This window comes from Cajanus cajan, chromosome 8 (genome assembly GCF_000230855.2).
Source record: "Cajanus cajan strain Asha chromosome 8, NIPB_CcT2T_4, whole genome shotgun sequence".
Taxonomy (NCBI): Eukaryota; Viridiplantae; Streptophyta; class Magnoliopsida; order Fabales; family Fabaceae; genus Cajanus; species Cajanus cajan.
Window position 1 is genome coordinate 7,963,554 of NC_138524.1, and position 24,389 is coordinate 7,987,942.

General features: G+C 31.6%; 3 protein-coding genes across 7 annotated transcripts; 2 read left to right on the forward strand and 1 right to left on the reverse strand.

The window, feature by feature from the left end:
* The first annotated feature begins 6,963 nt into the window (after positions 1-6,963).
* Positions 6,964-12,682, forward strand: LOC109798378 (uncharacterized). 2 transcript variants are annotated; one of them, XM_020358619.3, is made up of 9 exons: positions 6,964-7,110; positions 7,225-7,309; positions 8,677-9,174; positions 9,295-9,457; positions 9,793-10,090; positions 10,831-10,903; positions 10,978-11,068; positions 11,565-11,644; positions 12,031-12,682. In XM_020358619.3, exons 2-9 carry the CDS (start codon positions 7,229-7,231, stop codon positions 12,289-12,291), a joined length of 1,545 nt encoding a protein of 514 aa, XP_020214208.2. In that variant the 5' UTR covers positions 6,964-7,110; positions 7,225-7,228; the 3' UTR covers positions 12,292-12,682. The 2 variants fall into 2 exon arrangements, with proteins under 2 accessions (XP_020214208.2, XP_020214207.2); XM_020358618.3 differs by having other exon boundaries at positions 6,970-7,117.
* Positions 12,683-15,667: 2,985 nt separating this feature from the next.
* Positions 15,668-18,969, forward strand: LOC109798379 (DHBP synthase RibB-like alpha/beta domain-containing protein). 4 transcript variants are annotated; one of them, XR_002239781.3, is made up of 6 exons: positions 15,668-15,820; positions 16,097-16,319; positions 17,200-17,375; positions 17,624-17,915; positions 18,072-18,221; positions 18,737-18,969. XR_002239781.3 is itself a non-coding variant. In XM_020358620.3 (5 exons), exons 1-5 carry the CDS (start codon positions 15,754-15,756, stop codon positions 18,133-18,135), a joined length of 822 nt encoding a protein of 273 aa, XP_020214209.1. In that variant the 5' UTR covers positions 15,668-15,753; the 3' UTR covers positions 18,136-18,382. The 4 variants fall into 4 exon arrangements, 3 of the variants coding, with proteins under 3 accessions (XP_020214209.1, XP_020214211.1, XP_020214210.1); XM_020358620.3 differs by lacking the exon at positions 18,737-18,969 and having other exon boundaries at positions 18,072-18,382; XM_020358622.3 differs by lacking the exon at positions 18,737-18,969 and having other exon boundaries at positions 15,678-15,833; positions 18,072-18,382.
* Positions 18,970-22,607: 3,638 nt separating this feature from the next.
* LOC109799013 (uncharacterized) lies at positions 22,608-23,510 on the reverse strand. Its single transcript, XM_020359487.3, has one exon. The coding sequence runs from the start codon at positions 23,315-23,317 to the stop codon at positions 22,802-22,804; it is 516 nt and encodes a 171-aa protein (XP_020215076.1). The 5' UTR covers positions 23,318-23,510; the 3' UTR covers positions 22,608-22,801.
* Positions 23,511-24,389: the final 879 nt, after the last annotated feature.

Here is a 24,389-nt window from a genome sequence, read left to right on the forward strand (position 1 = left end):
ATACGAGTTTGTATATAAGTTTTCTCCGAGGGTTTGGGAATATTACTCCCTTTATCTACTATGCGGTATTTTTTTTTTATAATAATTTTAAAATATGAAGTATTTCTTGTAGTTAAATAATTTAAATTAACACTAATTAAGTAACACTTAAAAGTTATATTTAATTACAAATATAATTTAGTCATTATTTCAAAGTTTTTTTTCCTTCTTATTTATTAACTTTTATATATTATTTGAATTATAATATTATTAATAATATGAAATTTAATTTATTTAAGATAAATTAAAATCATAAAAAAATATCATGGGTTTTCCACATGTTTATCCGATATAGCCCGACGGAAATGGAGATGAACATTAAATGTTATGCATATATTATTTGGGAGTAGAAAATCTTGTGTAATATCCTAATTGAAATGTAAAACGTGTTATGGACATTAAATACTATAGCATTTTATAATAAATTTTAGGGTGTGCATATATTCACACAAGAATTTCGTATTACCTTAAGAATTTTAATAGGTGCATTGTGCAAGGCATGGGTGGTAGACAAAAATTACGAACGTAATTGGTTTAAGTGTTCCGTGTTGGCTTGGCTTACTCACTAATTAGTAAATACTCTGTTGGAGATGAGTCACTTAGCGTAGCTGCAATTATTTAATATTTAGTGGGCAAACATCTAATTTTTCTATTTAAAGCTGATAAAAAGAGTTGTTGACCCTGTCACCTGTGGCACACTCATTTGGACTTGTGGTGAAATCAGAAACAGGTCCTAGAACTTTTGACAAATGGAGTTACAGTACTAGACTACTAATTGAGATATTTAAATTAATTATTTCGGGCTGCTACTTTCTGGCAGGCTGCTAGTGCTGTCATTATCAAACAGATCAAACTAAACAACTCAATAATTTTACAACAGGGGATGGAATTTCTCAACTCAAAAATATTCACTGAATCTAAAGTCTTACTGCATCGGTTGCTTCTTAACCTGTATTTGGTATCGATTTAACGTCAAAATGGTTGAATTATGTGAAAATTGATATTTATAGCTTCAAATTGGACGTGAAAAATTGTGAATATAAACACATACTTAATTAATTTTGAAAATTTTAATGTTTCTTTCAAGTTTTCTTACAAAGTTATGAAAATGATTTTTTAATGAATTAATTTTACCACACGTTCAAGAAATGATACACGTACAACAAATAGGAGATTTTTTTTTATAAATATAATAAGTAATGCAATAGAAAAATAGACACGAAAACTTTACTAGTATTTTAATTTGTATAAATTGTTACGCGTATATTACTCTTTTCTAATTACATTTTAGAAAACTAGTTTCTAAAATGTTTGCAACCTGAAAAAAAAAAAAAAAAGTGGAGAAGACAATGCCGGTGAAGGAAAAAAATGACAAAAAGGAAGAGGGAGGGGGAAGGGTATTTTGAAAATTGACAAAACAGTTATGTAGTAAAGTATGTGTATGTGGGTGCTTTTTCCAATTTATAATTTTATACTATGATTTGTCACTTTGGTCTTACTCTAGATGTAACTCCTAGTAATTTTTTACATAAAGCTTTTGATCAATTCTTTTTATAATTTAAAATCTATTCAAATTCTTATGATTATATTCCTTTTCTATTTTATTATAAGTATTTCTCTTCCTTTGTTAGTGTTTCTTTTGGCTGGTCTGAATTGGAAATAATACAATTTCAAACTATTCAAATTATTTTCCATTTTTAGTTGTTGACGGACGCAATATCTCCTTCACCACTTTCAATTTTCCTTGAGTTCACTCACATATTGTTATACTTTATTTAGTTAAGTAATTAAAAATATTTTTTTAATTGAAAATCAGTCTATAAATACAGTATAAATCATAGTAAGGGTGTGTTAAAATCACTTTTAGTTATAGAATTAATTATCTATACACCGTCATTAATAGTATCTTTTTTATTTTAATTTAATTAAATGAGCAGATAAAAAGACACTATTAACAGCTCTGATTAACTGCCAGTGTAAAAAAAATTTACACTGATAATGTATAGGTGATTAACTCTTAGTTATATATACACTTTTATTCCTTACATTTTTCATTTTATTTTTCAATACTTTGTAATAACATCTACCGTGGGTCCCTTTTTCCACTACATAGGAACTTAAAAGGCAATTCGTTTTTGATATTTTATTCCATCATTTTGCTTCCATCTCCATTAGTAAATATGACTCATGATTTGTTTATTCATAATTATTGCCCATGACATCATTTCTATTTGTATGAAAGCATTACTGTTAAATTTTGTTTGAGATTGAAATTTAATTATTATAAAAGATTCGGCAAAAGATAAAATTGAGATGCTAAGTGTATTCATGTTGCCTTTGGTAGGACAAACACCACAAAAACTCGGAAATTAAATCGATAATGTGCTTGAAAGTCTTAAGAGGATGTTATTGATATTTATTTTGCTTTGAGATTAAACTCATTCTTTAAGACTAGTGCACTCTTTCATCAGCTTACTTTATCACCATTTTGCTCTAAGGCCTAAAATATTTTCTGACCCTAAAGTCCACGTCGCTCTCCTTTGCTCTAACCTTACTCCAAAAAATAACATCTGTAAACTTCACTCTTTTTTAATGTTATCCAAAATGCTAAATTTGTTTGTGAATGTGAACAATGTGACCATTTGAGCATCATACCCACCCTAGTACATCACTATAAATATCCATTGAGCAATCACTTTTAATATTTTATCTTATTTAATAATGTTTTTGTTATTGGATCGTTTAATGAACTATTTAGCATATTAATTAAAGGTTGAATAGTCCAACTGTAATTAAATTGTGTTAAATTAATATTATTAAAATAATAATAATTGAATAATACATATAATGATATTAAAAAATATATATAGTATTATAAGTTTATAATACTAAAAATTAAAAACAAGACGTGAATTTTATGCATTTTTAACTTTTTAAGTATATACAAGTGTTCTAATTATATTAGTTTATCGATATGCATCCATTTTTGAGCTATTGTAAACCATTTATTGACTTGATTTTTTTTTTATATAAAAAATTGACTGATTTTTTGTTAGGCATGATCAGTGGTTTAATTGAATTACTCGAGTGACCATTTGATCAATTCTTTGAAAATATCAATTGGTTTGATTTGATTTTCAAAACAGTTATTTAGAGATTCGTGTGAAAAGAACTAAGAAAATATAAGAATAATAAGATTAAAATAAGTTAATTTGCTACGAAACATGTTTTTTGTAATCACTAAAGCAGTATAATGTTTTTTTTTTTTTTTTCTGACAGAACTAAAGCAATATAATAAGGGAAAGGGACCATCTTCTTATCTCATTTTTTCGTGTGTAATTGTACATGAATTGATATAATTTATTTTAGATTAATTGTATTTATCATGTTTTTGATATGCATTAACAATCACACTTTATCTTAAATTTACATCAAATTGACAAAATGAAGCAAAAAAATAGTATAATCTACTTATACGCGAGTCTACCGCCGTCAAATGGACAACTAAACACACAGTTTATAGAATTGATCGTAGTTAAAATTGTTTTTAAAATAACATGATTTTTTGAATGACAAATGTTAGAAAAATGCTTTTTAAGAAAATGTATTAAAATTGGATAAAATAAACAATAAAAGTATTAAATTAACGTAAGCACATATCAAAATCAAACACAAGCATATCTAAATTATAAAAGTACAAATATAATGTAACATGTAATGAGATAAGAAAATTTTCTTTTAAGTTAGGCGTAATATGTTATTAATATATTTTAAATTATTTAACTATATTTATTAATTTAGATTAATAATTAAATTTTAATTTTAATTTTAGGCTAACCTATCAACCTATTCTTAATTCGGATGGTACGATTTTCAGTCCACAATCACTGGACAGACTGGTTAAGATGGAATTGTACCATTTTACTATGCTTTTTTTCTCTATTGAAAGATTTATTTATTTTCTTTCCTTTCATACAAAACAACCTAAATTTAAATTAAATAAAGTTTCACTCAAATCAGTGTAATTGACCACTAAACCTAACATCCACTTCAACCATTCCGCAAAGAAAACTACAATGTTTTACACCTTTTCAAGAGAATTAGGAGCAATCGAGATCTATTAAATATAAGACAAAGACATTTCCCTAACTATAAGGTCCAGACTCCCTCTTTGCCCCTCCAACACCTCATTAATCCTATGAATCTTGCCTCTCCAAAACAAATTTAAAATCTTGCAAGCTGTAATAGTGGTAACAAATCACACGTGCTTCAAGTTTACACAGAAGAATCAAGGCATTAGGGAAAATGAATGAACAATAAAAAGAGGAGCATTTATGGTGCCATGATATCTCAACAATCATGACTTTTCATTTCACTATTGTGAAAATGAATTGATTGGTGCATGACGGTGGCTATTCTTCTGGCCCATATTGCTTCTCATCCATAAATTTAAAGGGACACGTCACATTTAGAGGACTCTAAAACCAGCTAGACTATTAATCATTATAAACATGAAGAACAAACAAAGTGAATATGGTACATTAGCATATCATGTTTTAAAAGTGGCTGGATTCGTGAACTTCAAATTAATGTGACACATAAAAATGTTACCATGTGTGTCTCTCTGAAATAATCATTATGTTTGCTATAATTTTGAAAAGGTTACAGAAGGGGAAGGATTCTCTTGACTTGACTGTTGAATTCTTTAATTTCCTCATATGATGACCACAATATGGTATAAGCATCTCGTGGCAAAAGCAAAAGTGAAGGTTTTGATTAAACTTAAATAATCATATGAGCTTTCTACCTTTGTTTGATACTTTAATTCAAAACTGTCTGGAAGCAAGGAAAGGAGAGAAAGGTAAAAAGGGTAATCTATCTTTACAATAATGCATGGAGATAACAAAAAAAGAAGAAAACCGATCTCATTTTTACCCTGCATGAAGGTGATAGAAAAGCACTCAGATTAATATATTGTTATCAAAATAACACGAGTTTTGGTGCTATTCAGTAAGGTATCTATCAGTGACTCAGTGTCTATTTATTATATATTAATCCTGCGTGCAAGAATTGACTAGAAATCTGCTTGAAGTTGATATAAGAATTTATTTTCTATTAAAAGAAAAATGGATGCAAAGTACAGGCACCTTTTTTGATATGTAGTGGTACAGTTAAATGATGCCTAATCATACGGTTCCTAGTAAAAAGTTATTTTGTGTTAAGATATTATCAAATAAATCCACTAACTATATATGTGGGGTTGGAGTACACTGCTTTTGCTTTCTTTCTTAAAGATCTCAAGTTGATTTTCTTTTCTTCTTCTTCTTTTTCCTGTTCCTTCATATGGCAGTTGGCACTTGATTCTTTTCATAATGCAGGCAAGGCAAGTACTCAAACAAAAGAAGCGGGGTCTCTTGAAGATCATACATATAACATATGAATGTTCAAGGACATTAGAGGTAGCTCCAATTTCGTAAATGTTATATTCATATCATATAAATATAAATTCAATTTTGTTACAAGTGGCCTAAGCTTAACCGTAATGCACATTCTGTGGTGGCCACGAAATCATAATTATGTATCCTGTGAAAGCGGCTGCACATAAATTTTGTCTACCCATCCCATCATCTTTCTATTTCTTTTTTTTTTTTTTCTCTGATAAGTAATATTTTCATGTACCGTATAATAATAATAATAATATATTATATATCTCATGTGCTTGTGCATAGAATTTCAAAGGCGAATATAACCAGAAATTCTCCACTGCTTGATAGAGTGAATTTATGCTATTCTTATTCTTTTCAATGGTTAGTTAATTCGTGGTGATCGAATTTAATGGAGTTTTCTTAATAATATATTTAATGTTATCAGAAAAATAATGCTCCAACTCCTTCAACACGAAACTGCATGCACATAATATTTTCATTTTAGCTACCTGTCTGAAGAAACTATCTCACCATAATTGCGTGAATCCAAAGTGATTTGGTGAATGATCCCCAAAACAGGAACAAATATTTGCGTCACTTCCCTGCCTTCAACACCACACTAATCTCATCCATAAAAGTTCCTTTAAAAAGTAACTACTCGTAGGTGGGGTATGGAGGAGATATACTAGTTTACTAAAATACTTTGCATGAATTTACACCACTAAACTAGTCCTTACCAACTCACACGTTATTCTTTTAAAAATAAAAATATTTGTAATTAATATATGCAGTTCATTTTAATCAACTTTTGTTGAATCTCGAAAATTCAAAGTCAGGAAAAAATATTTATTTATTTTATATTAATGGAATATCTTGGTAATTAATGAAATATTTCCTTCATATGTTTTAATTAAATTAGCTCTGCTATTTATGAAAATGCTAGAAAAACTTTATATTTATTCATGATAATGATCAAATTTAATAATAGAGAATTATTCCACAAAACTTTATATTTTATGTCTGTAAACTTTTAAAAAAGATTAATTTTTCATATTTATAAAAGTATTACTTCTTAATAATGAAAAATAAAATCATACTTTAATTTAAATAATAATATATTCAAATTAATTTAGAAATAAATGCACTCTTTATTCGTTTTTTAATTTAAAACTCAGTTAAAAAGATATTGAATGTCATTCATCTTGGGAAGTTGAGAGTCAGAGGAGGTGTAAATGTGATTGCATCTTTTCAACTATTTCTTTTCCTCTCCTAACTTTCTCTGTACTCCTTTATTATTTTACGTTACTGCCGTGGGGAATTAAGATTTGTTCTGCAAAAAGTGGACACATAAATATAATAATTTGAGTAATGCTACCTACATTAATCTCATTATATTACAATATGTGGTACTATTTTTTTTGTTAATATAGTAAACATTATCTGCACATTTTAACAGTGGCGAGTAAGAAAAAATTATGAAATGTGAGTGGTAGCAGATCATAGGGCAGTGTACCCCACTAACTGTGTAATAAATGTCAAAACTTGGCCTTTGTGCTTAATCACAGTCACTTCCTCTTATCTTTGTAACCCATATTTTAGTTGTCTCTGTCATCACTCATCTCTTCTTGCATGCACCAAGCAATAAGTAAGTGGTATGGGTATATAATTGGTGTCTCAAAGGACTCAAATTTATTTGCAATTTTGCTTGGTCTAGGAATTCCAATTTCTGGTTTGATTTTTTTTTTTTTTTTTGCTACAGCAAAATGAGAACAGAGGAAAAGCCTGTGAGTGAGGAACATGATGCAGGTCCTTGCAGAAGAACAGTTTCTCTTCCAGTTCAAAAGGTGCCACTTTCCGTTATTCATTCTGCATCTTCTTTTGCTTCAATCTGCGGCATGGGGTCTGATTTTGTTTCAAGGACTAATCACTATTTTAAACTTCTGAATATATATATTTTTTTCCTTCCATTACCTTCTAGTTGTTTTGGTTTTGTTTGGGTGATTGATGATTTTTCAGAATGAGATTTCACAAACTTTTCTGTTACTTGAACTAATCATTGTGAACAGTCATTCTTTTATATATATATATATATATATATATATATATATATATATATATATATATATATATTCAATAATTAGGTTCCTTTTTGGACTAATATATATCTATGGATATATTTTAAAATACTCGGAGCTTGATCTGTCAACTGCATCTGTGGGTTATGTTATTGTAGTGTCTTATTTCATTGTGTGAATTTTATTCCTTTTAATTGGTAACGTGTTTGTTCTCTTTTATGTTGTGTGTGCATGAAAACGGTCTGCAACAAGCGTCAGCTACTTTTGTTTTTTTCCTCCATATACTTCGAATTATTCAGTTGAATGTGTCATAAGTAGTCAGCAACCAGACACCCAGAAAACCTAGTTGGATAGAAACGTGAATCTGTTGAAGCATCTACTAATTTACTAGCAAATATACAACACTAAGTAATTTGCTCAAAATTTCTTATGCACTTTGATTTGAATGTGGGATCTTCTTGTTATCCTCCATGGTATTGGATATTATCACAACTGGGATCTTCCCAGAACAAGAAAAAGAGTTGATTTAATGATTGTTGGGATGCATTACACTTTCCTACTTCCTGTTGTTAACGGAAGCAGTTTATGAGCTTGTTTATATTTTCATCAAAATATAAGTATAAGATTCAAGGGAAGAATTCATTTAAACAGTTATATAACTTTTAATCACTGTTATATGCTTGTGCTATATTAATCTGAATTTTGAAATAAAGGATCTCTGTCATTAATATTGGTGGTTCTGTCTTTTAACTGTATATTTGATTCTTCTTATAATTCATTTGATACATGCGCCACCATGCAAATTTTTAATCTATGAGAACATGTTTTTTGCGTTGTCTTTTTATTGTTTACAAAATTCCATGTTTCAAAAATAAAGCAATTTTTTGGCAAGTGAGGAGGTGAGTTAATGGAGAGGCTGGAGGGAGAAAGATTCTGGTTATTAATAAGGCGGATAAATTCAACAGCCCTTTTTCAAATAGTCTAATTCTGTTTTAGTTTGGTGACTTTCAAGCTATGACTAGGAAGAAGATTGAGCGACTACTTTGATAATTTTATTAAGTGTTCAGTGTAAAGTAGTTTACATGTATTTTAATGCCTGCATCACTTATTTTATCAATTCCATATTTTATTTATAGGTTGATGATGCAATGGGGATAACTGAAGAAACCACACATGTTCCTCCTCGGAAGCGACAGAATCTTCTCCTAGAAATACCCTCAAGAACAGAAGAGTGTTCTCCAGATTTTGTTGCAATCAAAATGCCACCAACACCAAGTTCCAATCCCACTCCTACTCCAAAGAGAGTGAATTTTCTTGTGAGTTCTCGCTCTGTTGATGCTCCATCAAATAATTCTCCTGGACCTTCAACATCAAGAAGCAGATCATCCATAAGAAACCTCCTTCCAAAACTGAGCTTCAGGTATCGAACACCAGCAGATACTGAAAAAGCAAATAATGCAGCTCCAGAAGTATCCTCTTCAGGCATTGGAGAAAAGCCTTCAATCTCGAGATCATTGTCTCTTACTAAGATATTTACTCCTAGGATTAAGAGAACCTCATCATTGCCTCTAGATGAAATTAGACAATCTAACACTGAATCTTCTCATGGTGGAAGTGTTGGTGGCCCTCTAAATGTGAGATTTAGCAATGCTTTTTAAGTTCCCTTTTATGGAATTATATATTTGGCAGTCATTGTTGCTAAATCTTACATCATAAAACCAACCTTTGTTTTAACCTGTTAGTTCCTTTTACAGAAAAGAGAAGCCCAGCGGAAGATAGCTCGCTCTCTTTCAGTACCTGTCAACAACAAAGATAAAAGCCTAAGGAGAATGGATTCATTTTTCCGTGTTGTTCCTTCCACTCCTCGAGTAAGGGAAGGAAATGAATTGTTGGCCTCGCCCACGACAAATGATACTGGTATCTCATTATAAGCATTTGCATTTGCACTCATGAAAAATGGTAGAATTTTGTATGTTAACTAAGATCCCTCCTGATTGGCACATTTATGATTTGCCAAACATTAGTAGTATTAACACCTTGGTAAAAATGATGACAGATTCTGCTACCTTAAGGCAGATTGGAATACTCGCTCTCATGGTCTCAAACTGTTTTCTTTTCTTTTTTTCTTTTTTTTAAAACTTTTTTCCAACTTTCTTTGGTGTCATTTTGATTTAATTTCTAATTTTAGAACACTCACTGTTTCATATGCTGCATGCAGTTTGTAACTTGTCTTAAATTCTTTCATGGTGCAGAAAATGAAGATTCTAATGGTGAAGATATAGCAGAAGAAGAGGCCGTGTGTAGAATCTGTCTGGTTGATTTATGTGAAGGAGGTGAGACCTTCAAGTTGGAATGCAGCTGCAAAGGTGAACTTGCTTTGGCTCACCAAGAATGTGCTATTAAATGGTTTAGTATAAAGGGTAACAAGACCTGTGATGTGTGCAAGGAGGAAGTTCGGAACCTACCTGTCACTTTATTACGGATCCAAAGTGTTCGAAATCGGAATAATGGTGCAAATAGGTCTCAGCTGGATGATGTAAATGGATACAGGCATGTGCTTTCACTTTTGTTTGATAAATGATCTTTACTGATTTCTGTTGCATGAGTTATGACAATATGCTTCAATTAGGATATAATTGCATATCATAGAATCTTAATAGATCTTGATAGAAACCTGGTATCTTATAAGAAAAATGGGGAGGAACTCCCCAATCTACCAAACGCAAAACACACACTGCAGATCATTGAGGGTTTTGACCTCGCAATGTCCAAAGGCCTAATTTCCTCTCAAATGACATGATGCCTCCGTATTTTCCCCTCTCTAACTAACTTCTGACTAACTATGCCAACTAAGTAACTAACTATTAGGGTTATCTAACAGATTCATACTTTAATAATCTTGAATCACCATCCTGCCAATCATTTGTTATTTTACTAAATTTGTACTACTTTTCCATTGTTGTCACCGCTTTCACCGCTTTCGCGTATGCAAATGCAATAATGGTTAACACTAACTAAAAGACGAACCAACCAGTTTACTGTCATGCCTTAAAATTGAAACAATGGACTCGCATGCTATCTCAAGATTCAAACATAGTTTGTGATACAGACCATCCATGATATACTTGTGAAGTCAATAATTTTTCTTGGCGTTCTGCAGCCAGTACAACTGTATTGCCATACTCTTACAAGTGGAATAGAGTGTTCTTGTTGTATCTTTTTCATAACTTATTGTACTGTAGGTTATTACTAAAGAGTCACACTTTTAATTTGTATGCTCAATTTAATAGGGTATGGCAGGAAGTCCCAGTGCTTGTCATTGTCAGCATGCTTGCCTATTTCTGTTTTCTTGAGCAGCTCTTGGTAAGAACACCATTCCTCTCAGAACTTTCAAAGTTGCAATTTTTGTATAGGCTTAGTTATTCAACTCTCTGCAGGTTGGAAAGATGGGAACTGGTGCAATTGCGATATCTCTTCCATTTTCCTGTGTACTGGGTCTACTCTCCTCTATGACATCATCAACCATGGGTAGGTTTGCAAACATCGCTAAATATTGTCAAAATATACTTTTTTGGAGAACCCATCATCCTTTATAGGGAGTGTCTATTGTCATTTCGGTGCATCAATTGCCACTCATATTCAAATAGTTTTTAACTAGCTTATCCTTCTTCTCTGTTAAATAAGAGTGGTGATAGACACGTTGGAGTGGGAATGACACTAGACACTTCCTCTTTTATAGATCTATGATGGTGAATTAGTCAAAGTCATTTGTTTGTTGTAAATAGACCAGACATCCTGGAAACTGATTATATCATCTATTAATTTTCTTTATTGATGTAACGATTCCTGTTGTGACTTGTGACACTAAATGATTCTTTTATTCTCAACTAGTAAGTTGTATAGTTTTTTTATTCACAATGATACTTTTTGTTCTTTATTGCCAATTTAAATATTTCGTGATACCAGGTTGGTTTTACTGATTTATGCCAATCCTAACATTTTTCTTTTAAACTTTTCTGTCCAGTGAAGAGCAGGTTCATCTGGATTTATGCATCTGTCCAGTTTGCTCTGGTGGTTCTCTTTGCACATATATTTTACTCCGTGGTAATGGATTTTTGTGTAAATTAAATTCTAGTTACCTGTATTTTTCATTTGAAACCAAGTTTGACAATATTTGATGAGAAATAAATGATCAAATGAATAGAGTGCTAGGTTTTTATCTCTAAGATAATAGTGCATCCGATATGGTACAGATGAAATTGTACCCTCTCAAAATTTTCATAGTAACATGACGGTTTCTTGGGTGACATAATGGAACAATATATATCTAATCTGATTCTAGCTAAGTTCTGGTTTATGCGTATCCTGATTCCAAAGTCCAGTCATCACATTCTGCTTGTGCAGCATGCTTGGTTGGTTATTGATGCCCCAACATGTAGTGTAGAAGGCTAATCATTCTGATTTCCTTTAATGTATTTTGTCTCCTTAAGGTTCATGTGCAAGCAGTTCTGTCAATCCTTCTGGCCACATTTGCTGGTTTTGGTGTGGTGATGAGTGGGAGCTCTATTCTTGTGGAGTTTTTTAGATGGAGGAGAAGATTGCAGGCTTCATCAGAGCAGCGACACGGCCCTCCATTGATGCCACAAGCAGCACAAACTCCACGAACTTCAAACACGCCACGTCCAGGTTCAGGTCCTTCCAACCACAGTCAATCTGTGGTGCAAAATGAACAAAACTCAAATCAGAGTTGAATTGATGTGTTTGTGGCTTCTCTTAACACTAGGAGTTTTCAAGCTGGAATTTGAAGTACTTATTGTGTATAGGGAATTAAACTTCATTACATCTTTAATAGAATTCATTGTACAGCTTATGGTAGCAATAGAGTGACTTAGAATATAGCTACTCATGCTATGGAATTTCTGTTTATTTATTTGTACTGGGAATTTCAATTTTCAGCACATTAAAACCAGAAGGCTTCTAGCCTTCTTTTTTGTAGTCTTGGGTGAGAGAGATAATGATTTTGTTTTTGGTCAGAGTGATGAGGAAGTTTTGTTTGTTGGTTTGTCTTGGAGGTTTGATCATTGATGGGCCAATACCACATGTAATGATGTAGTAAATTGAATGAAGCTTTATTCCCTTGCACTCTAGGACTATAGCAGATTTTCCACATCTACACTGTCCCCATGCAGCTTTTGGAAGAAACACTTGAATTGTATAACACGTTACTGGTACATCTAAAGCTACCACTACATTTTAGCAACTTGTTATGTTACAAGAATAATTGACAATTACTTTTTGTGGGGGGAAATTTGTGAAAGATATATCTTTCTTAGAAAGGAGGAAATCTCTAATCTTTATTCTATTATGTACTGATTGGGTTGGTGTCTAATGATATGTATGTATGACACGATCATTGCGAAACTTTTTGTGACACGTAGTCTTTGTCTGTTTGCCATGTTGTTTTTTGACTAAAGAGTGTTTGCCATAATCTATCAGCAAGATAAAGAAGCTGCTTTATTCTATTCAAGCTGACACTGAATTGTATTATCTACTTTATGTACTATGCTTTCCCGTTTGTTTTTGGAAGTATAAGAAATCGTGTCAGCGGTTTGACACTGACACAACTTAGTTGCACATTTAGTTACTGGAATATGGAGCAGGAATGTAGAGTCTAATTTCATGTAGTTGGATAATTGCATTTATAATCAATGTCAATTTTGATCTTCTACAATTTTTGCTTGAATTTACTTAAATCTTTTCTCTTTTTTGGTAGGAGGAATTTAGTTGTAAAGGTTTTTTAATTTTGATAAAATATTATTATTTCTCTTTTTAATTTTGTAAAGGAATTCACTTGAACCCTTATTTTGGGCCCAGAAAAAAATAGTTTAGGATGAAGTCAAAAGAGAATTATTTAAAATAAGGTTTGATAATTTTATTTTTACTTTGTGAATTAATTAAAAATTACTATAGGTATAACTTTTGGATAATTATTGTAAAATTTAATAAGCATATGATACATGAAGATATTGGATGAATGCTTAAGCTTCTTTTTCTTTAAAATATTTTAAAGTTTTAAAAAAAAAAATGAAACTTTAAAAGACTTGATAAGACATGAGATAAAAATTTTGAACCGTAGAAAACTGGGAATATTCCAATTTAGGGTGAAATGTGAGCGGATGAGATTTTTAAATTCGTCAATGGGTTTTGTTTTATTAAAACACCAAGAGAAAATAAACGAGGATTTGAGAGTCTAAAATTGGAAAAAGAAAAGAAAAGCTCATTAAAAAACTTATTGTAAAAATAAAAAAGATTGCAGACTTAAATCTAACGAGTAAAATTTAGAGTAACAAGATAAAAATTAAGAATTTTGATTTTAGTAAAAAATTGTTAAAAAATCAAAATTCCTCATACATTATCATAGACACAAAAATTATAGAATCCAACTCTTAAGCTTATAAAGTGGGATGAAATTCACCGTCAACCAATGAATCAAGTGGTTCATGGATGAACCTCTATATTATCATTGTTGGATATGATAAATGATGTAAATTATCTTAATTATTTAAATGATATAATAATTAAAAAATTATATTAAAATTTAAAATGTCATTTTTATCCTTTAGTATGAGCATTGAGCAGCACCAATCTCCTAACCTTTGCCATGCCTTTTTCTTTTTCTTCTGTGATACCTCTGTTGTCATCTTCCTCCTTCAACCTTTATCATTGTCATCTGACCTCTACCGTTCCTCTTCCTCCAACTTCTTCACGACCTTCGCACTACCTCCTCAGTCACATTCCTAATGCATCGCCTCCTCCTCCAACCTCTACATTTTCTTTGCACCACATTAATATTGTCTCCTCCTCTAACCTTTACACTTCCTTCACACCACATCGCCTCCTCCTTCCACTTCCACAATGCATCACCTTTGCATATTTGTGAATATCGAAGGGTTATTGGTCACTTGTCCACCAATTAACATGTTAAACATGTACATCATAACAATAGTCATAAAGTGTATGAACCATATTTTTAGAATCCACTTTAGGCTTTGAGGAGTGGGAGTAGCTAGTTCAATCTTCTTAAGTTGTCAACATATTTTAAGGAAGTCTACATAAAAAAACGTAGTCACTTGACCTAAATGATTCTTAAATTGCTAAAAATTGGATAGAGGTGTTCCTACACTTGTTAGGAGTGTTGAAGTTACATGACTTTTCATCATTCAATATTTTTGGTGCCACATCACATTCTCTTCATATTGGTTTGTGTTAGTGAAATTGTTGATTTCTTATATTGTGTTTGGATAAAAAAATTTAATAAAATGAGTTTTTTTTAAGCATTTCAAATGTTTTTGAAGTGAAATGTTTTATTTAGATAAGGAATTTAGAAAATAAAATAAAATTAAAATATAAAAAAAAATTCAAATTCAAATATTTGTAAAATTTATTTCTAATCTTTCATTTTGCATTTTTATCTCTTTCATATCTCATATTTTCTTTCCCCTCTCCCTTCCTCTTCTCTTTTTCTAATTTCTTTGTTTTGTTTTTTTTCCCTCATGTCCTTCTCTCTTTCAAAGTCAAAATAAAAAATATTAATATTTTTTAAATTATTAAATATTTAAAATATTTTTTTTAAGTATTAAACCAAGCTAATAATACAAGTCCCTTTATTTTGTATAGTTAAATCCAGCTATAGATAAATTAAATTTAAAATATTTATTTGTACTCAAAAATCAAAATCAAAACTCTACATTTATTAGATAAGAGTTTGAGCCAGCGACCAATTCGACCTATCTGACTATATCTAAATTATTATTTCCAGAAATATTGAAAATATTTTCAATAAATTTTAATTATTAACTAAACATGTTTTCTTAAAGATAAATGGTAGCATTCCTTATTAAAATAGTGGCATCCTTATGTAGTACTCCGTCAGCTTTATTCTGGTTGATGTTTTAACATTTTTTTTTCTCTGTTTTAATTTGATTGTGATTTTATAATATCAATATAATATTAAATATGTGTTTTTTACTATATTTTTAAATATTATTAATAATTTTTTTATTAATTTTCATATTAAAATTAAATCCTTAAACTTGTATAGAGAAAAAAGAAATATATTAGAAAAAAAGTGACATGGTAACTCAAAAAAAAAAAGAACAACCTTGAGTGAGTATGGAGCATAGCATTGACATTTGGCATTGGTGAACGAGAGGATGAGCATTTGTACGCGAGGAGTGCTTCTCATCAACGCTCGTATCTCTTCCAATTTCTCCTTCCGAGGTGCCCTTTAGTCGTCAGTCTCTTCTCTCTCTTCTTTCGAGACTTCAATCAAACAGTTAGTGGATCAATTCATTAACCAAATTTTTGACCCTTCAACGTTTTTTCTTCTTCTTTTAATTTAACGTTTTGTATGCCCACTTGAGTTTCATGGTCAATAGTGCTTCCTTTGATGGCATTTAGTTAGAAAAATGTTGACTTTCTGTGGTACTTTAGCTTCTGGTCAAATCCAAACCAAACTCAGTTCTACACGTTGAACCAATGACACTTGTGCTTCAGGCTTTCGCAGGTTGTCGGTTGTTCCACGTTTGCAACAGTGTGAAGGGGTGAGAAGGGGTTTCTCCAAAAGCATGGCTTGCAGTGTGGAAAATTGTGATATGGGTAGTGGGGTGGTTCATCCAGCCACAGATGCTTATGCTGGAGAGGCAGTTGAAGCTTTGAAAGCTGGGAAAGTCATTGCAGTGCCCACTGATACACTCTATGGCTTTGCTTGTGATGCTTGGTATCTTATTTCAATCTCTGCTTTAAACCTATTGCCTTTATATAGCCTATATCCTTAAAATGTTTCAACTTTCAAGCTTGACTTTTGTTTCTGGCCTCTAGATTCTTTTCATGTATGTTTTCTTAGGTAAATGAAACAAACAGTGGTTGTTGTGGTTTTAATATCTGGAATTTGAGTTTTCTAGGATTGAAAATTAAAATCCAAGCTTGGCATAATCAAGATAAGAGACAAATGGAGAAGTGAATATTGACAAATTAACAGATTTTTTCTTCTTGTTGTACCTTTGCCTTGGAAAAGATGAAAGTGTTATAGAGTAGCATTGAATGGGAATGAAGTTGTAACTTGTAAAGTTACCGCCATGATGTTTCAATGAATTTCAGTATTTGTATATAATTCTAGAGATTGCTTTGTCTCTCTTGCGCAGAGCATCGGCGTGGGTGCTTGCTGTTGGTCCTATTGGATTCAAATTGGATCATAAAACTGTTATAAGTCTACAACATTTCTGTTGTTTTAATGTGTAACCTAATATTAAGTTATTCACAACCTTTCCTGGCAAAATATCCAATAGTGTTGTATCAAAAAAGATTGATCTTCATGAAGGGAAGCAGATGAATAATTGCTTTATCCTATCTCCATTTCACACAGGTTTTGATAAGATATAATTTTTTCCTCATGGACATCAAATGTGAGAAAAGTTAGCTCACATTATGCCCATCCTTCTGAATGCCTGCAATATGTTTTATGCGTTCTAATCAAATATGTTTTAAATTTCATTTGCCCAATATGTCCACATATTTAGGCCAATATTATGTCTCTGTATTCTATTGCAATCTGAATGATTAATAATTACCCGTTACCTTCTATTGGGGCATGTTGGCAGTTCATTGGAAGCGGTTAACAGGATTTATGAGATTAAAGGCCGTAGACATACAAGCCCTCTGGCTATTTGTGTCGGTGACGTATCAGATATAGCCCGTTTTGCTGTCACTGACCATTTACCTCATGGTCTGCTTGATTCCCTCCTACCTGGGCCTGTTACAGTTGTACTAAAACGAGGTTTGTAAGTCATACGTTAGTATGTGCGTGCATTTGTGTAATGGAAAAGGAAATATATGGAAGTAATATATGCAGAATAATCTTCAACATATGTTTAGATCAATCAGTTCACAAAATTTATTTGGTGCGACAATGTAGTCCCATTTCTTCAATCCCTTTGACAACATATCTTCTGTGAACCTCAGATTTTGTTGTAAAGAACTAAAGATAGTATATATTGTCTGATAGTATGCTTGGATATTTTACAGGAGAGTCAAGTGTTCTTGAACGATCATTGAACCCAGGATTTGATAGTATAGGAGTTAGAGTACCTGATTGCAACTTCATCAGGATCATTGCCCGTGGTTCAGGAACTGCCCTAGCTCTAACCAGTGCAAACCTAAGTGGACAGCCAAGTAGTGTGACCATCAAAGATTTTGAGAACCTCTGGGAACACTGTGCTTTTGTTTATGATGGTGGTTTGCTTCCATCAAGTCGTGCAGGTTCAACAGTTGTGGACCTCACTGCACCGCACAAATACAGGATACTTAGACCTGGAAGGTAGCTGATCTAAACTCTTCTATCAGCATCGTTTAAAACATGGACTACGCTGCCAAGTGTTAGATGCAGATGCTAAAAAAGATTTCTGATAAGAAATCCTTTTCAATTTAATATAGGATGATATTGATTGTGTTCATGTTCACCTATCATTTGCAGTGCAAAGGACGAGACAGTTGCCATCTTGGAAAAGCATTCTTTCGTTGAGGAAGTGACCTCTTAAATAATTTGTGATTCATTTGCAGTGTCACGTTGTAGCTAGGCATAATGTTTCACTTGCAAAAAAAAACAATTATTTCGCTTGGACATGTGAGAAGCTACCACCCAGGCTAATTATTTCCATTAACTGTTTATATGATCTTCCGTAGGATCTCTAGGATGCATGAAACAATGCGTTATAAATGTATGATCATTAAGCTTCAACTGAGTTATTCCATTCTACCTTTTTGAAAGAAAAGAATTTAAATCAATTAGTAGCATGGTGATACATTTATATAAAAACTTCTATACCAAGCACTTGCTATGGAATTGTAGGCAGTCAAGTGAAATCCATCCACATAACCATTTGACCTATGGATAGCATTATTAAAGGCTATAATGCCAAGGAATCATAGTTGACATAATTGAAAACTCAGAAATAGGTTGTGTTAACTCTAGATTTTGTATCACATGATTATAAGCTTATTGTGTTGTGTAATAATGATGTCAGATTTTAAGAAAAATGTTGAAAGGTAACAATGACGATTATCATAACTAATGAAAATGATAGCAGAAAGAAACTGAACAACTTTTTTGCTAATTCACTTGTGCGTTTGTTCTGACAGTTGATGCATTACGACCGTGGTAGATAGTGCATTGTGGGATTCCTTCTATATTTAACATCTTTGAAACACAAAGCAACCACTGGATATGGATGCTGAATCTTGTTATCTCGAGCATCACGAATTATGTTACGTGTTTGTTGTGGCATTGCTTTTACATTGGATTTCACGAGTATCATTATAAAAGTGTATATTTCTGAATCTTCCTGGCAATTAAAGGAATACTAGGATAAGCATTTGAAAAGGTATATTTTTGAAGGGTTTTTTTAGAAGATTATTTTTAATCATTATAAACTTTTTAAAACGTTTTAAATTAAAAAAAAAATTGTTTCTTTTTTCTTAAACACAAACAAACTGGTCCTGAAAATTAATTTATCTTATTGAGAGCAAAGGGTGAAAAGTGAACCTGTAAATTTGTGTTTCTTGATCAGCTCCTTGAGTTTGGACTACTATAGCTTGTGTTTATATATATTCATGAGCTTGATTTTGGGGCATGCCCTTGCCCTTTGTCTACGCAAGATGGTTAATCTCGTGCCAACAATATCAACATAAACTCTACCCAAAATTATTTGGTTATTGACTTGATAACAAAATTTTGTTAATCAAGTAATAAGTAGTTTAATTCTTGTATTTTTTCCTCTTATAGATTACAAGTATTTTTTTAAGGAGACAATCTTATTTAAGTTGAATAAAATTATTTTAGATATAAAATTTTCTTTTATGCATACTAAAATATTTGAACTCAAAACTACTGATTAAATTAAAATAATATTGTATTAGTTAATTCGGGTACTCGAGGGTTATAGTTTGTGTTGTTTAAAGTGTGGACAAAAGTGAAATTGGATTAAAGAGATTTGTGATATTTATATTTGTTCATGGTCATCCTGAAGCAGAACTTTGATAAACAAAACGTCAAGAAATAAGCGCAAAGTTAGGGAGAAGAAATCATTCCTGCCTGGTGTAATTCGGTAACTTTTCCTTTTAGTCTTGCTAAATAAAATTTTCTTTTCTTTTCCAAGTCAAGGTATTTTTTATGTGAGATGATTTTATTCAAGTCAAATAAAATTATTAGAAATGACAAAACTATTTTCTAAGTATTTATAACAATTGTAAACTATTGAATTTTTTTTAAAAAAAATAAACTAAATCAAATAACTAGTTAAAAAGTCTAAAAAGAAAAACTAAGTTGATCCATCTCATAAAAAGAGATATGGTCTCCAGCAGAATAAAAAATGACAATGCATGTTACATTTGATTTGATGATTGGCCAAAGATCACTGTCTTCTCATAGTCATAGTTTTACTCTCAACACAATTTCCAAAAGGCAAAAGCAGAATATGGAATTCAATGTTTTAACACTGCTTCCCCAATTAATGCTGGGGTCCGTGAGAATCGCAACTCCGTTATGGATACATACCAACCAGAATGGATTTGCTCTGAATCTCCATTAATGACAATATAATAATATAAACAATACAGTATTTCCTAGAACCATGCAAGTTAGTGAATTCCATGTTAGATGTTTTAGCACTACGCATCGTGTCACCTTCAACACTGGTGTATGCATACCTGTATGATAGGGATTGAAAAAAGATGTTTCCCTTATTTAAGATTTCATCCTCTTATGCCATTTTTTTTTATATAAAATATATGTTCTGTAAAAGAACACATAAAATATAAGTTGTAAGTTTTGACAATTTCTAATTACTTATAGTGTTTAGTCTTTTTCTATTAGGTATTATTATTTACTTGAGTTTGAAACTATTAATTAAATTAAAATAATCTCATCTCAATTGATCATGTACTCAATAACAAAATATTATTATTTATCATCTCAATTCTTTTACTCTTTTTGAGTGATTCTCCTGATAAATAATCTATTTTAATTTTCTTGTTGAGAAAATATACCAGGTTTTACATTTTTTTTTTTTGTAATTTGCAGATATTTCGATAGAATTAATAACTTGTAGTTTTTAACATATTGAAAATTTTAATAAGATTTTATTGTATACATACATGTGTATTCAACGTGTATCTAAACATATATTATATTCAATTTTTTAACATATGTGTTACCTTGAAGTTAGAAGTGTATTCAAACATTCACTATATTCATTTCTAGTCTTATATGTTAAAACATGTGACCCTAACTTACATGTTTGTTAGTTTGAGCATAGATTTACAAAGTAATAAGTAATAGTTATTCTTGTGCTTTTTTTTCCCGTAAATTTCTGACAAACACGGGAAAGGAGAGAGGAATGATTGAGAGATAAAAGAGATACACATATCCTTCACGCTTTTTGGCCTACAATTAGGGTACTAGCATCATTAACCTTTTCATACCCCACACTTCTTCATTGTTAAGTTTTGTTTTGGGAGAGGAAGGGGTTGTCTTTTTTCTGCTCCTCATAAGTCATATGTCATATGTGGCCTCCACCCAGTTCCCGTACGTGTTTCTTTACCAGTCCTTCAAACTCCAAACTACCGTTGTTGTGGAGGAACTTAGATTACTATCCAACTCAAAACAAACAAACAACATACGATGGGGAAAGTGAAATTTGCATTATGTATCGCCTACACCACTTCGATATTACTAATGCTGTAAATAAAATGTTAGAAACGTATATTATTTAATTTATAGATTAGTAATTTACGTTAAAATATTATAAATAAATTACCGTGCACAGTGATCGTACCTTTGATCTCTAAAAAAGTAGATTAATAATCACTGCCACATCGTATAAGTAATAGGATCACGAATCACGATCGCCTAAAGGCTACAGGCTACAGGCTACAGTGAGTAATAAAAATATTGACTTAAAAGTTATACTTATTAGGCTGCGTAAATTACGCATCGCGAATATTACGTTGTTAATGTTATTCTGTAGAAACCGATCGTGAACGTTAGTTAAGACTTCTCGTTGTGTAGAGTGTAGAGACAGTAGACAAACTCTGGAGTCTGGACTGAGGCAATGCAATTACAATTTCATTTCTCGCTATCCAAATTACCTAAATCACCCTCAATAAATTTAAAATATTAAATGAAAGTATTCTTTTTTATAATTAACAAATTTAGTTCCAGTCGACCTATTTAAAAACAAAGTATTACCTACATTGGAGGCTCTATACTCAAGTTCAAAATAAATGTTATTTAAAAAAACATAAGCATTATGTTATATACTAACAAGTTTTTGCAATAATAATAATAATAATAATTGTTTACTTACAATGTACAATTAAACCTCTTTTTAAAAATTCTTTAAGATGTGCCCTTAAAGTAAAAATAAGTCAAACCCATCCCTATATAAGTTTAATCCATATATTTGTTTTAAAGCTTATTTAACTTAAAAACGTCAAACTTAAAGCGTGCATTGCTTAATATGTATAATTAATAATTAATTTCAACCAAATAATATGAAATTAAAAATTTTAAAATTACCATCATTCAATGTTTAGTTTGAAAATGTCATTGTTGCACAAAATTTAGTATGAATTTTACATTTTACTTTTGTTTTAATATATATACACTTTTTTTTTTGTATAATTATACAAAGTAATGATACATGACACTTCGATTATACTTTTTGTATACATATACTCCTACAAATTAATACATACACACATTCCTTGGAATTTTGATGTTTGGAACTTAATTAAATAATTAAGAAATCAAAAAGACTAAATACACATAAATTAAAGAGACTAAAAGCATAAATTCACATGTTTGTACGCAATACTCGTTTTTAATTTATTATCTACATTTTACACTATTATATTTCGAACCATTTTTTTTTTAAGGGAATCCAAGATTCATTTTGTTCTGATAGTCAGAGTAATTTCTTCACTAGTTTGAATCCTTCCACACAGGAAGTAATAGACCAAAATTGAATACACGAGTGGTTAAATTTTGACTACCAGGAACAAAACAAATTTGTAGTAGTTTGTAAAATGAAATTTAAATTGAAATCATTCAGAGATCATGAATAGATGAATATACTCTACAATCGAATACAAATTTAAAACAATACAAAAAAACTAGAATAGTATGATGAATCAATGGTGCCGAACCTACAGAAGTTCTCTCCTCGCCGCGTAACCGTACTGCGACCGTTGAATGTTCTGCCGGCGCTTCTTGTAAACCACTGCTCCCAACGCCACCACGCCGGCGCCAACGATCACTCCCACCGCTATCCCCGCTTTCTTGCCGGAACTCATTCCTCCGCCGGAGGAGGACGATTTACCGTCGCCGCCGTCCACGTTGGAGCGGTTAACTCCGTCACCTCCTGCATCCGCCGGAGTCGTATTCGGAGCCGGAGAAGGAGAAGGAGTGCTCCCCGGCGAAGGAGACGGCGGCGAATCGTGATGAGAAGGCGCCGGAGATGGAGATTCCGGTGGACCGGCTGGGGAAGGGTTCGATGCAGGAGTGACATCGTTAGAAGGCGACGGTGACGACGACGGAGTAGGAGAAAAAGACGGTGACAAATGCGGCGCCGGCGTCGGCGCCGGCGATTCGGCGGCGATGTTGACTAGCAAAGAAAAGAGGAGAAGAAGAGCGGAGAATGCGGCGGTTGCAGGATTGGCCATTGAATTTGGATTGAACAGTGTTGGATCTGAGATTGAAACGAGTGTGAGAAAGAGGAACTGTTTGAACGGAACGGAATGAAGCGGTGGATGGATCTGGAAAAGTGTGAGGACGCGAAATGATGAGTGCGGTTTATATAAGGGGTGAGGCTTTGGGATTCGTGCGGATCGGAGGGTGGTGATTGGGGGGAATGTGGATTGGAACGGCGATGGAGGACACGTGGCGAGTGTAAAGAACGGTGAGGCAGCGCGATGCACTGGAAAGTGAGGGTGTTTGTTTTACGTTTTTCACTGTTTGGGTGGAAGCTTCGCAGGGAAGTGACGTGAATGTGATACGGAATGCATTTGGACAAATTGAGGAGAAAAACGAGGGAGGTTGGAACTCTATGTCCAACTATTAATTACCCAAAGTCAAATGCTAACCATCACATAACACTTTGCCTAAAATATTTTAATTCAAAACTTATAGTAATTGAAAATATGTTGTTAATGTCTTTTATTACTACTTTAATACATTTTCATATCAACTTTCCTTAACAAAAATCATATTTAATACTGTTGACAAATTTATAGAAGTGAATTACTTTATCGAATCAACTCATTTTTAGAAATAGAATAATGTTTCCGATTTTGATTTTATATTCAAAATATGAATCAAACTTAAATTTCTATTAAAAAAATCACTTACACTAATGGTTTTTAATTATAATTTTTTTTTAAGTTAAGCTATACTTTTTTTATATCTTTTATCTTGTTTTTTAATTCATCTTAATTTTTATTTATTAATATATTTTAATCATTTATCTTTATATTTATATTAATTTGATATTTTTAAAATAATAACTATTTTTAATTTTGTGATACAATTTCAAATCAATTTTTGATTAATTCATGACGTAAAACTTATAACATTAAATTCACATATATAAAAATCATGAAATATAATCAATATTCGAATTAAAAGATGATAAATATAGTAAAAGTTGTATAAAAAATATAGTTCATAGACAACTAAAAATAATATAAAATTAAGTTATTCAATTTTTATCATGTATATAATATTTTTGTTTAAACT

Coding starts and splice junctions, on each gene's coding strand:
- LOC109799013 (XM_020359487.3), bottom strand. CDS start 23,317: ATGGCCAATCCTGCAACCGCCGCATTCTCCGCTCTTCTTCTCCTCTTT.
- LOC109798379 (XM_020358620.3), top strand. CDS start 15,754: ATGAGCATTTGTACGCGAGGAGTGCTTCTCATCAACGCTCGTATCTCT. Junction 15,821..16,096: donor TTCCAATTTCTCCTTCCGAG/GTGCCCTTTAGT, acceptor CTTGTGCTTCAG/GCTTTCGCAGGTTGTCGGTT. Junction 17,916..18,071: donor AGGATACTTAGACCTGGAAG/GTAGCTGATCTA, acceptor TATCATTTGCAG/TGCAAAGGACGAGACAGTTG.
- LOC109798378 (XM_020358618.3), top strand. CDS start 7,095: ATGCACCAAGCAATAAGTAAGTG. Junction 10,091..10,830: donor GATGATGTAAATGGATACAG/GCATGTGCTTTC, acceptor TCAATTTAATAG/GGTATGGCAGGAAGTCCCAG. Junction 11,645..12,030: donor CACATATATTTTACTCCGTG/GTAATGGATTTT, acceptor TGTCTCCTTAAG/GTTCATGTGCAAGCAGTTCT.